The sequence below is a fragment of the Pygoscelis adeliae genome, unplaced genomic scaffold (genome assembly GCF_000699105.1).
Source record: "Pygoscelis adeliae isolate BGI_AS28 unplaced genomic scaffold, ASM69910v1 Scaffold61, whole genome shotgun sequence".
In the NCBI taxonomy this organism is placed as follows: Eukaryota; Metazoa; Chordata; class Aves; order Sphenisciformes; family Spheniscidae; genus Pygoscelis; species Pygoscelis adeliae.
The window spans coordinates 1,892,747-1,904,164 of NW_008824010.1; the positions used below are offsets into that span (position 1 = coordinate 1,892,747).

At 49.0% G+C, this 11,418-nt stretch overlaps 1 protein-coding gene across 2 annotated transcripts; it reads right to left on the reverse strand.

Moving 5' to 3' along the window:
* Positions 1-1,116: 1,116 nt before the first annotated feature.
* Positions 1,117-5,503, reverse strand: LOC103918861 (urotensin-2 receptor-like). 2 transcript variants are annotated; one of them, XM_009326280.1, is made up of 2 exons: positions 5,422-5,503; positions 1,117-2,837 (listed from the first exon to the last, which is right to left on the reverse strand). In XM_009326280.1, the coding sequence occupies exon 2, from the start codon at positions 2,691-2,693 to the stop codon at positions 1,545-1,547; it is 1,149 nt and encodes a 382-aa protein (XP_009324555.1). In that variant the 5' UTR covers positions 2,694-2,837; positions 5,422-5,503; the 3' UTR covers positions 1,117-1,544. The 2 variants fall into 2 exon arrangements, with proteins under 2 accessions (XP_009324555.1, XP_009324564.1); XM_009326289.1 differs by having other exon boundaries at positions 1,117-2,834; positions 5,422-5,495.
* Positions 5,504-11,418: the final 5,915 nt, after the last annotated feature.

Consider the following 11,418-nt stretch of genomic DNA (forward strand, 5'->3'; position numbering starts at 1 on the left):
ATGCATGAGAGTCCTCTTCCATGACATGTGCAATCTTCCCCATATATAACAAACTTTAAGCCCATGCATGAAAAAGGCAATTTATTTTCCAAGCATATCACCCAGGGAGGCTGGAAGCAGAGCTTTCACTGTCCTCATGAACAATGACCACTTAAATGACTTGAAGGGGGAGTAGATGGTTAAAACCTAAATTCAGTTTCTGTATAAGAAAATGGAGTTCACTGCCAAATGGCATATCACACTGCAGTCCTGAATTTACTCCTAAGCATTAATTTCCTTCTAATTCTGTAACTTGGTTAGAGTTGTGTTGGCATTGCATCGTTGTATGCTTGCTAATGAGGTGATGGGGCTAATGTAAGCAGAGGACTCCTGTACGGATGTTGGCAGCATCCCAGAGAAGGTACTTTTAGACTCATTGGAGAAGTGCCAGATATCATGGAGGACGTATTTATACTAATGATGTTTTATCATCAGTGAAAGCCAGCACAGGCAAAGTGTTCTTGGTGTAGGCAGGACTATATTTGCTTTTCGTAGCAGTAAAGCAAAATCACCTCCTGTGAAGGGAACAAGTGATCTCACTAATAGGGAACTAGCGCTTTTATAATTGAGAATATTAGGGACTTCAGATAGCATAGCTTTTGCCCATTGAAAATCACATCTCCTCACCCCCCCTTCTCTCCCTCTGTCTTTTCCTCCTGGACTTGGTGATGTAGGTCTGGTCCCTCAGGCTGGATGTTGCAGTTTGTCGATGGATGCCCTGAGAATAACAACATCAGAGGTTCCCAATTCCTCCTGGGAGGAGGGCAGAGGGCAGATACACTTGTCCAGGACAGATGGTGCTCCCCAACATGGGTGCTCATGTGTTTGGGTTCAGCGCATTAGGGGATGCTGCATGTTCCCTGACCGTGGCACTGTCATGAGAAGCCTGTCTTGCTAACCGTGGTGTAACTCCACTACAGACACCTGTGTGAATGGAGAATCAAGCCCAGTGCATACACATGAGTGTAGAATAAATGTGAATGCGACCAAAACCAGGACAAACACCCCTGGATATGCCTCATCTACGTTGTCCGGTCCTACCCCAAATTCAAACTGGATTGCATGTCACGACCATCAGCTGCTTTGTCTTTATTTCATTGTTTTCAGTCCTCATGCAACTACAAATTTAGCATTACTGCTAAAGAAAAGAAAGAGCAAACCACAGCCATTCACGGGATAACATAATTTTAAACTCTGTGAGACAGCTGATACTATTAAAAAGCATGGTCCTGTTATAGGCTTTCATTATTGATGACTACTTGAGGAGACATACGCTATAAAATATAAAGATAAAAAGCGAAAGGTTATTTAGATAGATGTTCAGCTGAATGTTGCTAGCATCAAATCAGCGGCACTGAAGAAAATGAGAACAGACATATGGCACAGCCTCTGGACTAAATGTGTGCACATTATGGGTCTGCTAAGGCTTTGCATTTACAATGTACACTTTAAATCAAAGCAACACTGAAGTCAGTATTGATTGTTCTTGGAGATATATTTTACCTTCAGGCACTGCTGTTTCCCAAAGGAGCGTGAGCAAGAACGTATGTCTCTGTGCAGTGCTGACTGCTCGTGGACAGGGATCTCCCCGAAATCCTCTGAAACCGATTCCTCCTTTGGAAGTACCCGCTGCTGCTGCTAAGGGACCGCTGTCTGTTCTTCAGGTACTCCCTGTAGTTTTTGGTGAGCAGGGTGTAGAGGAAAGGGTTGATACAGCTGTTGCTGTAGGTCAGACAGGTTGTCAGATAATTAATGTTCTTCATCACCTTGGGAGATAAAGGGAAGGATTCATAATACTGGAAGAGGAGCTGCCATATCCAGAAAGGCAAGAAGCAAGCCCAGAACACCAGCACTATCGTGAAGATTAAATAGAGCACCTTTTGATTTGGTAGCCGCTTGGTCTGCTTGAAGGATGCTGTTTGCGACACCCAGTAAATCTTAGCTAATCGGATGTAAAGGTAGCCAATGATTACCCCTGGACCCACGATGCTGGTACCAAAAAGTATGGTGAGATAGACTTTGTAGGACAGCTTGCTCCAAGTGGGCAGGCAGATGCTTTTGTTGTCGCTTTGCACTAGCTGGATCATGATGAGCATTGGGAGAGTGAGCAGCAGTGACACCAGCCAGATGACAACAGCAATGGCCTTTCGGTAACTCTTGGACCTCTTCACTGTGTCCAGGGGCTTCAGCACAGCAAAGTAGCGCTCCGTGCTCATGACTGTGAGGGTGAAGATGCTGGCGTGCATAGTGAGGAAGTCCAGACTGAACAGGATGCGACAGCCAATGTCCCCAAAGTACCATTTCTGAATGAAGTAGGTCCCAACGATGAAGGGGATGGTGAGAAGGTAGAGCAGGTCTGCCAGTGCAAGGTTGATGATGTAAATGTACATGGAGGCAGATGATCGCAAGTAATGGCACATCACCAGCAAGGTGTAGACGTTGCCCGTCACCCCAATCACGCACATGAGGGAGAGGATTGTCCCGATGGTGCAGATGGCGATCATGTCCTCCATGGAACTGGCAGCTGGCACACCATCCCCGGTGGCATTGGCGGAGGCGTTGGGTCTGATTCTGAACAGGCTGCCCTCGCTTGTGTCTGTCAGCATGTAAGGGGTTGCAGAAAAGTGGCTCTCCAGCTCGTCAGTTAAGGACATCCTCCCGGCCTTTTAATGCCAGAGGCTTTGTTCATGCCACGGGGGTCTGAAGATCTGTTCTTTCTGCTCTGAGAAATGCGACTGCTGGGAGATGTTGAACCATTTCTTAGCGGGGTCTCATCCAAGGAAGATCTGCATTCTCTGCTAGAAGAAAGACATCAGAAACCAACATATTAGAAATCTGCCAGAGCAACACAAAGTATCATTTAGAAGTTACCTGTCCCTGAGTACGTATCTGCACTGTCTGCACGTACCAAAGGTCTTCTGCACTGAGGCCACTCGTATGTAAGGTCCATGCCATCATTACGAGACCACAGCTTTGAGGAATGACATTTCTTAGTGTGTCCACGGAAAAGAGATGAAAGAGACTGTGTGGATCATTGGAACCGCTTGCTGCAATCCTTAAAATTAGTTTGAGGTTGGGGAAAAGAAGCATCCTTCCTAAATTCATAATGGCAGCTTACAGACCTCTCAGCGTGATTGCTTAAACCTCTTTGCTAAGCTCTTAATTCGGAAGGAGTAAGAGACCCCAAAAAAGGGAAAACAAACTTTGGATTTGCCACTTGCAGTCAAATTGTTGTCTATTTTGTGTAAGTGATACACTCAAAGCCCTGTCCAGCATTTCTGCAGTGTTTTCACAGAGCAACTTTTCCTTGAATGAGAAGCTCCTGCTATGTCCTGACCTGCAGTTTCAAACTGTAGTTGAGTGATGGAGAAAAAAAAGCATTTTCTATCTATAGAGCAAGTTGTGGGTTGCCGTGGGTTTTGTATGTCTGTAAACACAGGTTTTTTTCATGCTCTCTGTCAAGTGTGATCCCACAGATTTTCACGTGTCTCTGCATAGATAGATTTCAGACAAATCTGTCTGTGAACCCGTCTAAACAGCCTTATGCAGCGAGGTGTGAGATTGCTCTGCAGCATGTTAGGCAGGTAGTCACTCTTTGTATTTGGGAGCTTTTGGTTAGCTCAAGCCCAAGACTATACAAATCACGACTGTGTTGCTTTGAATTTATAGTGGCTCTGGATGTAGGCAAAGGGAGATCGCACCTACCGGAGAGAAAGAAACACTGAAGAAGTAGCTAAAATGCCTGAATTTTAAGGCATACTAGAAGCCTGTGCCAACCTAGAGGTCACTGCACACAGAAGTGCGTTTGCACTATGCATTTTACAGGGCTCAGATTGCCTCTTTGTTTGGAAAACGCCATGAGAGGGGGTGCTGGAGTGCCTTGTTGTTGCAGGGCTCAGCAGGCAAAGACTTCCCTCTGCCTCATTCCACTGGGCAGGTTGGGTTTGTTTTATCTTGGGAATTTAATAAGTTTTGCAGCTTTTCCCAGTGAGTTCGGTGTCCCTTTGCCTCCACACCAGCTCTGACTCCTTTGCCTCTTTCCTCCCACTTGCTTCTTGGCAGCAGGATTACAGCACCAGGCCCTCGTCCACTGCCCTTGTGTCAAAGACCCTGACGGTGACCTCTGTAACACTTGAGGATGGACAATGTTCATCATCTTCACGGCTTGCCCTCATCTTCTTTTCTTCCCATTACAACCTGCTGCGGGAGATGGGTGCTATGGAGATGTCATGCAAAAATTCTGCATAAAAGAGAGCAATCCAGAACAGAGGGAGAATGAGATTTCTCCTCACTTAACAATTGGGATAGGGGTGCAAAAAAAGAGAGAAAAACCACAATACACAGAGCTATCTCCCACCCGAGTTCCTTGGGTACAGGCATCAAAGGGGGAGAGATGAAGCGTGGTCCTGCACTGGTCAGTGCCCCTTTGGGACGTCGTTCCTCTGGGCTGGTCTCCAGCAGCTTCACCAGCACCTCAGCTTTCTTGAACCTTGCAACCCCAAATCTACCTCCTCCCTCCCCTGCCGTGCTGTGCGGTCTCCTCCTGCTTGGCTTTGGGCATGTGTAGCCAGCCTGTCCATGCACTGACTTGCTCCCTCATCGTCCACTTTATCGATGTTCATGTACGAGCTGTGCTGGCAGCAAAAGCGTCACGCGTGAAGGAGACGTGGATGCTCAGGGAGCTCTGCCTGCTCCTCTGCCACACGATTGCCGGCACACTTGGTTGGAAACAAATAGCTCTGCATGGGATGCTCCAGCTAAGCCCAGAGCTGGTCACACACTCAGCTATCAAGCTTAGCTGAATTTGTGATAGCTCATTTTCAGGAGCATGTTTCCATGGCCCAGGTGCTGTCTTCTTGCAGCTGCCTCACTTTGTGCTGCGGGCACTTGTAGCAGATCTGTGCCATGCCTGTGCACACATCTGTGCGGTTCCCTGGTGTGACAGCTCCTGCCGGAGAGAGCTCAGCACACCGCATCTCCCCGCTCTGCTCCTCTTCCACTGAATCTGCGTTTTGCTTCATTCATAAAATGACTACAGCACTAATTCAATTCAGACACTTCACCTGTCTCCAGACAGAGCCCGCAGCTAGGCAAGTCCTCACTCCTAGAGGAGGAAAATTAAGCAAACTGGGGAAACCTTGCATTGTTTTAAAGTTACTGTCATTGCTGCACTCGTACATAAATGCACACACTCACACATATGCACACACACACACACACACACACAATAGAGAGATGGTTATTCCAAGCAGCCATTCAAGCATCTTATGGTCTAAGCAATTTTCTCAGCCAATCCTGCCTTTCCCTCTACATTATCATCACACAGGAGTACCATGCACATTCCAGTATCTACAAACATAAATGAATTCCTCCTGCTCAAACCTTGCTTTTAAATCCAGCAGATGAAGCTTCCTACAAGAAATAAAATAAAAATGAATCTAGTAGTATTAAAGCTGAAACTTAAAAAAGGAAAAAAAAAAAGGGAAAAAAGAAAAAAAAGAGAATCCTTCTTCGTGGGCAGACAGCGAGAGATCCCTGTGCTCCGTCGCATCTGGAAGGGCAGCGGCAGGAAGGGAGCGTGCTACCTAGCCAAGTATGTTTGAAATCTGTGCGCTCTTAATACTCTCATTCTCCTCCCTTCACTCACGCCTGCTATTTCTGTTACTCAGTGACGTTAGGCATAGCGTGGCTTTGACTGCAGCCAGCGAAGAGCCTTTTTAAAGAAGCAGTATTTTGATAGCCGTGGCTTGTTTAGCCGGCTCCACCCTGCCTGGCCGTGAGCCAACTGGGGATGTGAGATGTCAAGGCTGTTTTCATCCCAGGACCGGTGATAGAAAAAGCCATCCCGCCCCTCCTCACATCGCATCGAAGAGCGCAAATGCCTAATGTTACCTGAGCAAAACCGTTGTGTCAGAGGAGAGCGGTCGGGCCAGGGAGGGTTAAATTCATGCGGGAGGGTCGGCTGCCCAGGGAGACGGCAGCGCTCCTCAATTCGGAGATCAATTCCAAAGTGAAGCCAAAGTTTATTTGGGTTGGACGGCTTATTAACAGACGACTCTGTGCTGTGGTATCACGCACCACAGCATCTGAGATATTTCAGACTGGCGCTAACAAAACGTTACCCAGGTTGTTTGGGGTTCAGCTGGTTGCCTTTCCCCAGTGATACCCGAGGAGGGTAAAGACAGAACGAGATCAACCAGCTGCCTAGAAAAAATGCAGTGTGAGGAAGGGGCTGGAGTTAAGAAATGCCAAAGCTAAACTCAGGATTATTTTGACAGCAGCTGAATATTGTGTTGGTTGCTTGCACACGATGGGGTTGCTCTTCCCCCCACTTCCTCGCTTTAGTTCTGTGGACCGCAGAGGATTGCTTCTGATTTATGCCAGCAGGAAGCGAGAAGCACCCGTCTCTCCCAGGGTGTCTCCTTCTGGACACGGGTGTGTGGGAGATGCCTGCCAGGCCCATTGCTTGCTTCACCGGTTTGCATTTGGACAACCACTGCAATTCGGTGATGCTTCCCAGCATGGGGCTCCTGGGAGGCGGCAGCGCCTGGCATACCAGCCGGCCCCGGCTCATCCATCCTGCATTGCTGTTACTAACCGAGAGCTGTTTCCTCCTCTAACTCCTTCCCTGGATACTTGTATCATTTCTTTGTTCTCAACCTTTTATACTCTGCTATCCGGGTGCTTTCAGAAGCATCTTGTGTCTGAGGTCTTATCTTCCTGCAGTGTGAACCCAATTTTGCTCGAGCCACGCAGGGTGACTGTGGTAGCACCTGGAAAGATTGGTGAGCACCGGTTGTGGCTGTCCCTGTAACGGGGCAGTGGGTGTGCAAAGCAAGGCCCCTCTGAGATATGCGCTTTTGAGTGTGGTGTGGACTCGGGTTAGGAGCAAATCCTCATGTGGAGGGTTAATTTTGTAATGAAAATAGATTTTATGTTAGCAGCTCTAACAAGGGCTGGCTGAGCTCTAAAACCCCAGCCCAAGCACCCTCAAATGTACATGTTTTGCTCTGAAGATTTGCTCTGAATCTGTATTTTGTGGCTGGGCCCTAAACATCTTTGGAAAAGTGTGGGCTGGAAGCTGCTTCTCACGCTGCTCTCCGGGTGAGATGGAGCTGCCCATTGACTGCGTGACTCCGGTGAGTGGCAGTGGTCCCTTGGTGAGCGCTGATGGTGAAGCCCTTGGCAAAGTGCCTTATCTGTGGGTGGCCCACTGGGAGCGAGAAGGTCATGCATGTGGCAGTCTCCTCTTCACATACAGAGCAGGGACAAGCCGCTGGTGTCCTTGAATCCCCTTGCTGCTGTCTGCATGCAACGCAAAGGGCACATTGGCACGAGCCCTGTGCGAATGCAGCAATGCTGACGGGGGAGGTGGGTGCCTCTGCTGGGCACGTCTTGGTCATGCTGCTTCAATCTCCAGCGTTTGGTAGGTGTGTGCAGGTTCTCTCCAGGCACCTATGCTGGAACTGTCACACTCCTGTCACTCTTCTGTCACTGAGGTGCCAGTTGGGTTGGTAATGATCCATGCCAGGGAAAGGAAGGGGGAATGGGATGGGGGAAGGCTTCTGTCTAATCTATCAGTTTCCTGGACCTGTTGGTCCCAACCTGGTACTTCCTTTTTTGGTGTTTAAATCTTTTGAAAAATGTTATACCAGTGTGTTTGTTTATCAGGAAATCTCAGTGCCCACGGGGCTGCCATTAGGGGAAGCTGGACTCCCATATGGTCTGTGTCCTGCTGGAGTCATTAGAGGTGTCTGGAGAGGCGTTCGAGAACAGCATGGGCGGTGTCAGGTTCACAGCCCTGGCTCAGAGGGTTGTTTGTGGTTGTAGTTTTGCTGCATCTGTTCCCCTTATTTTCCTCATCAATAAAACAGAGATCGTAGAGCCCACTTATCACCCAGTGCCCTGAGTTTCAGGGCTTTTCACATTTGCCAGATGCTATTAGAGCTATAGACAGGCGTTCCAGCCCGCATGATTTGTAACAGGACTAGGAACTGCACAGTCAGTAACGGATGAAGGTAGGAGCCCTCTGAGATATGAAACAGGTCTGTTTAATCATTCAAACAATATCTACTGCTACAGGGCTTGAGTTCTGCATAGGGGCCTTCTGAAATTACTGCAAAGGTAATAACCATTATTATTCTATTAAATATAGGGCAAAAAAGATGACTTCTCCCCTTTGATATAAGGATTTATGCCAGTGCTATGTGAATCTGATAGTGTTTGGTTACTGATTCAAACCTCAACTGAACCATTCAAATCTCTTGTGTGTCTTGAGCTGGGCTGTGCACCCCGCCAGCTGTGCACCCTGCCAGCTGTGCATTCTGCCAGCTGTGCACCCCACTGGCTGTGCACCCTGCCGACTGTCTGCTGCTGCCCCCGGTCTGTGCAGGGCCCCTTCGGCATGTTCCACTTTTGCTGGGGCAGTTTTGAGACCAGGTTTGCCAGCAGCCATGGGCTCCCTTCTGCTCTGAGCTGGAAGTATGAGTTTGTCTACGCATCACATTTTAAAAATGTAATAAAGTGCTGCTCCCTCCGTGTACGGAAGAGTGTGTACCACTGCAGATGCAGCCAGAATTGATAAAAGAAAAGAATCTCATGAATATGTCTGCATTCTTGGTCTGAGTTGGGTCTAGAAACACGTGCAAACTCAGGATAAGATGTGGTTCCCATTCACCTGACTCGGTTTTACTCATTTCCATGCATGATCCCCTTTAATACCCAGAAGTAGTCATGATATAGCATACGTCTTGTCTCCACTGCAAATGTTATCATGGTCACACAGAAATTCAAATTAGCTTATGCGAAGCTGCCCTGACTTTGGGATCGGCCCAAAGGAGACCAAACATTGACAGCATCGTGCTGAGCCCAGGTCCTCCCAGAGCCACACTGACAGCCGGGAGCACACGCGAATGGCAGCAGCTCCTGAGAAAAAGCATTGGTGAGATGGTTGCGGCTTGCCGTTCAGGACATGGCAGTCCCCTGTTCGCCTCTTGTTCCTAGGGAAGTTGCATTTAAATCCCTCTGTTCCAGCACTCATGGTCTAGGATACATGCAAATGTGATATCCAAATTCCCAGCTGGTCCCCAACTGCTTTTTTCACTCTTCCTGCTATCTGTCCCCGCCAGTGAAAGAGCCACCCAAACTCAGCCAACGCATTTGGAGACTTCACTGAGCTTTTTTGGCATTTTTGTCTCCTTCCTTCCTGTTTTTTTGCAATATGAAACTTCAGTTGTCCTTTCTGAATCGGTATGGCTTTGCTCTTGACTGCTTTGTGTGAAAGTGAGACGCCGGGGACTGAAATCACCAGCTCATTTTCCCTCATCCAGGATCCCTTACACAGATACCGTGTTTATAGCTGCTCTGCTCACGGAGGGTATTCATCCCTCGCTGAGCTCTCTACCAACCCAGGAGGATCTGTGTGTTACTCTCAGCTTTTCCCCTGCACAGGGGTAAATTGTACAGATGGTTCGAGGAGTGGTGCTGAAAGGGGACTGAGATGCAGTCTTGGGTTGTTAGCTACCACGTCTATGGTGTTTCTGGCCCAAGTAGTGTCACTGTCCAGGGCAGGGGAAGCAACCCAGATGTTCCCCGCTGGTGCCCTGGAGTTTGGGTGGGAAAGGGCAGAGGGGTCTAGCTCTGACTCCCTGGGGTTTGCAGGTAACACCTGTACTAGCTCCAGCCCTGGAGCGTGGTGAAGACTGGTCCTGAAGGGGTGGAAGGAGCAGAAGGGGCCAGAGCTTCTCCCAGCTTTCCTCTTGGGACTGCTCTGATGAACCGCTGCTCCTCGCTCTCCTGAATTTCACCTTGTTACTACAGGGATCCCTTCAAGATCACATAGATCACCTCTGTTCTTGCACAACAGTTACATTTTTTGGACTTCTATGAGGTCCAAAGCTTTGCTATATGGTATTGGGAGGCCAACAACCACTGCTCTCCCAGACTGAGGCTCAGGTCCCTGATTTCCCAGGAAGGTGTGTGTGGTGGGGACTCGTTTTGTGACTGTCAGGGATGAGGTGAATGGGAGCAAACGGGGTCATTTTGTGCAGTGATGGTGGCACAGGGGTGCAGAGTGCAGCAAGGCTGAGCTGCCTCAATGCTCCCCAAGGCCCCGCGCAGCTGGGACGATGGGGGTCTGTGGCTCTGCTACCCTTGTGCAACATATGCAGTCAGCTCAGGGAGCTTTTCCCCTGGTTGCTCTCCTCTGCCCTGATTGTACCATCCCACTAAGGAGGCTCTGGGCTGCTCTTAGGTCAGATGTACTTTACAGACAAACCATATTAGGAGGAGATGTTATTCCACCTCCTCAGCTGATCTGACTCCAGCCCTGAGCTCTGGACAGCAGACAGGGTGGCATTCATTTTCCTGTGTGACATGCGTGAGTGGGATCATTTGGCCTCAGTTTTGGCAGCCCTCGACATTTGCAGACCGGGCTGAGTCTCCACAAGGTGTCCCGGCACCTGCCTTGGGGCTGGGAGTCCTCCCACAGCTGTGCCAGGGACCCAAGGTACTGGACATTCAGATTGAACATCTGGTGTTTGACACGTGAATGGGGATGATTTCTCCACACTGAAGGATTCGTCTGTTTGGGGCTAGCACAGGCACTGCCGGTGCCTCTGGGGGAATGGAGCTGGGGCTCCTCCATGGACGCTCAGGATCAAGGGAGCTTCTGAGGGAGGGACCATCACTGCCTCCTGCATGGATCCTCCTGCTCAATCCCTCTTTCTATGCACTCAGGTGTGGGCTGTTCTCCAGGAGGAGGTCTGATGTATACACAACCCGCAGAGCATCCAAATCCCGCCTCCTGTCCCAGTCCCCTAGTAGGATGGCACTATGCTGCTGGCTGAGCATCCCATGCACCCACCAGGCAGGCAGAATTTGTCCCTTGTCTAACCTGCAAGGCACACTGCAGAGCTGTTAAATAGAGATGACTGATTCTGTGCCACAGCCAGATCCCACCATACTCTGCAAAGGTGGAAGGGGAGCCTCAATTACCAGGTATGACCCAGACCACCTTGATGGTGGGTGAGTTACAGCCTCCTTAATTCCTTCTCTTCCTGCTCTCCAGGAAATCCACATCTGCATCCTTAATAACTTTGCAATTTAAAAAATGGTCACTATGTCTGCGCCTTCATTCATCCATCCATCCTGCTGTGTGCTTGCCCTAGTGGGGTGTGATGAGTTGGCTGTCTCATGTAGATTCATCCTCCCTCCTGCTCCTGGGTCGCTGGCATTAAATGACCACAAGTACTTCATTAAACTTTCTTGAGCATTTGCGATGGGCTAGGCTGAGGCTGGATTTGTCACAGACTGTCAGTGCTCATTCCAGATTCGTCTTTCTTTGCAAACAGCTTAGATCGCGCTCAGGTTATGGCTGGG

Bases quoted from the DNA above. Each gene is read 5' to 3' on its own strand.
- LOC103918861 (XM_009326280.1), bottom strand. From the start codon at position 2,693: ATGTCCTTAACTGACGAGCTGGAGAGCCACTTTTCTGCAACCCCTTAC.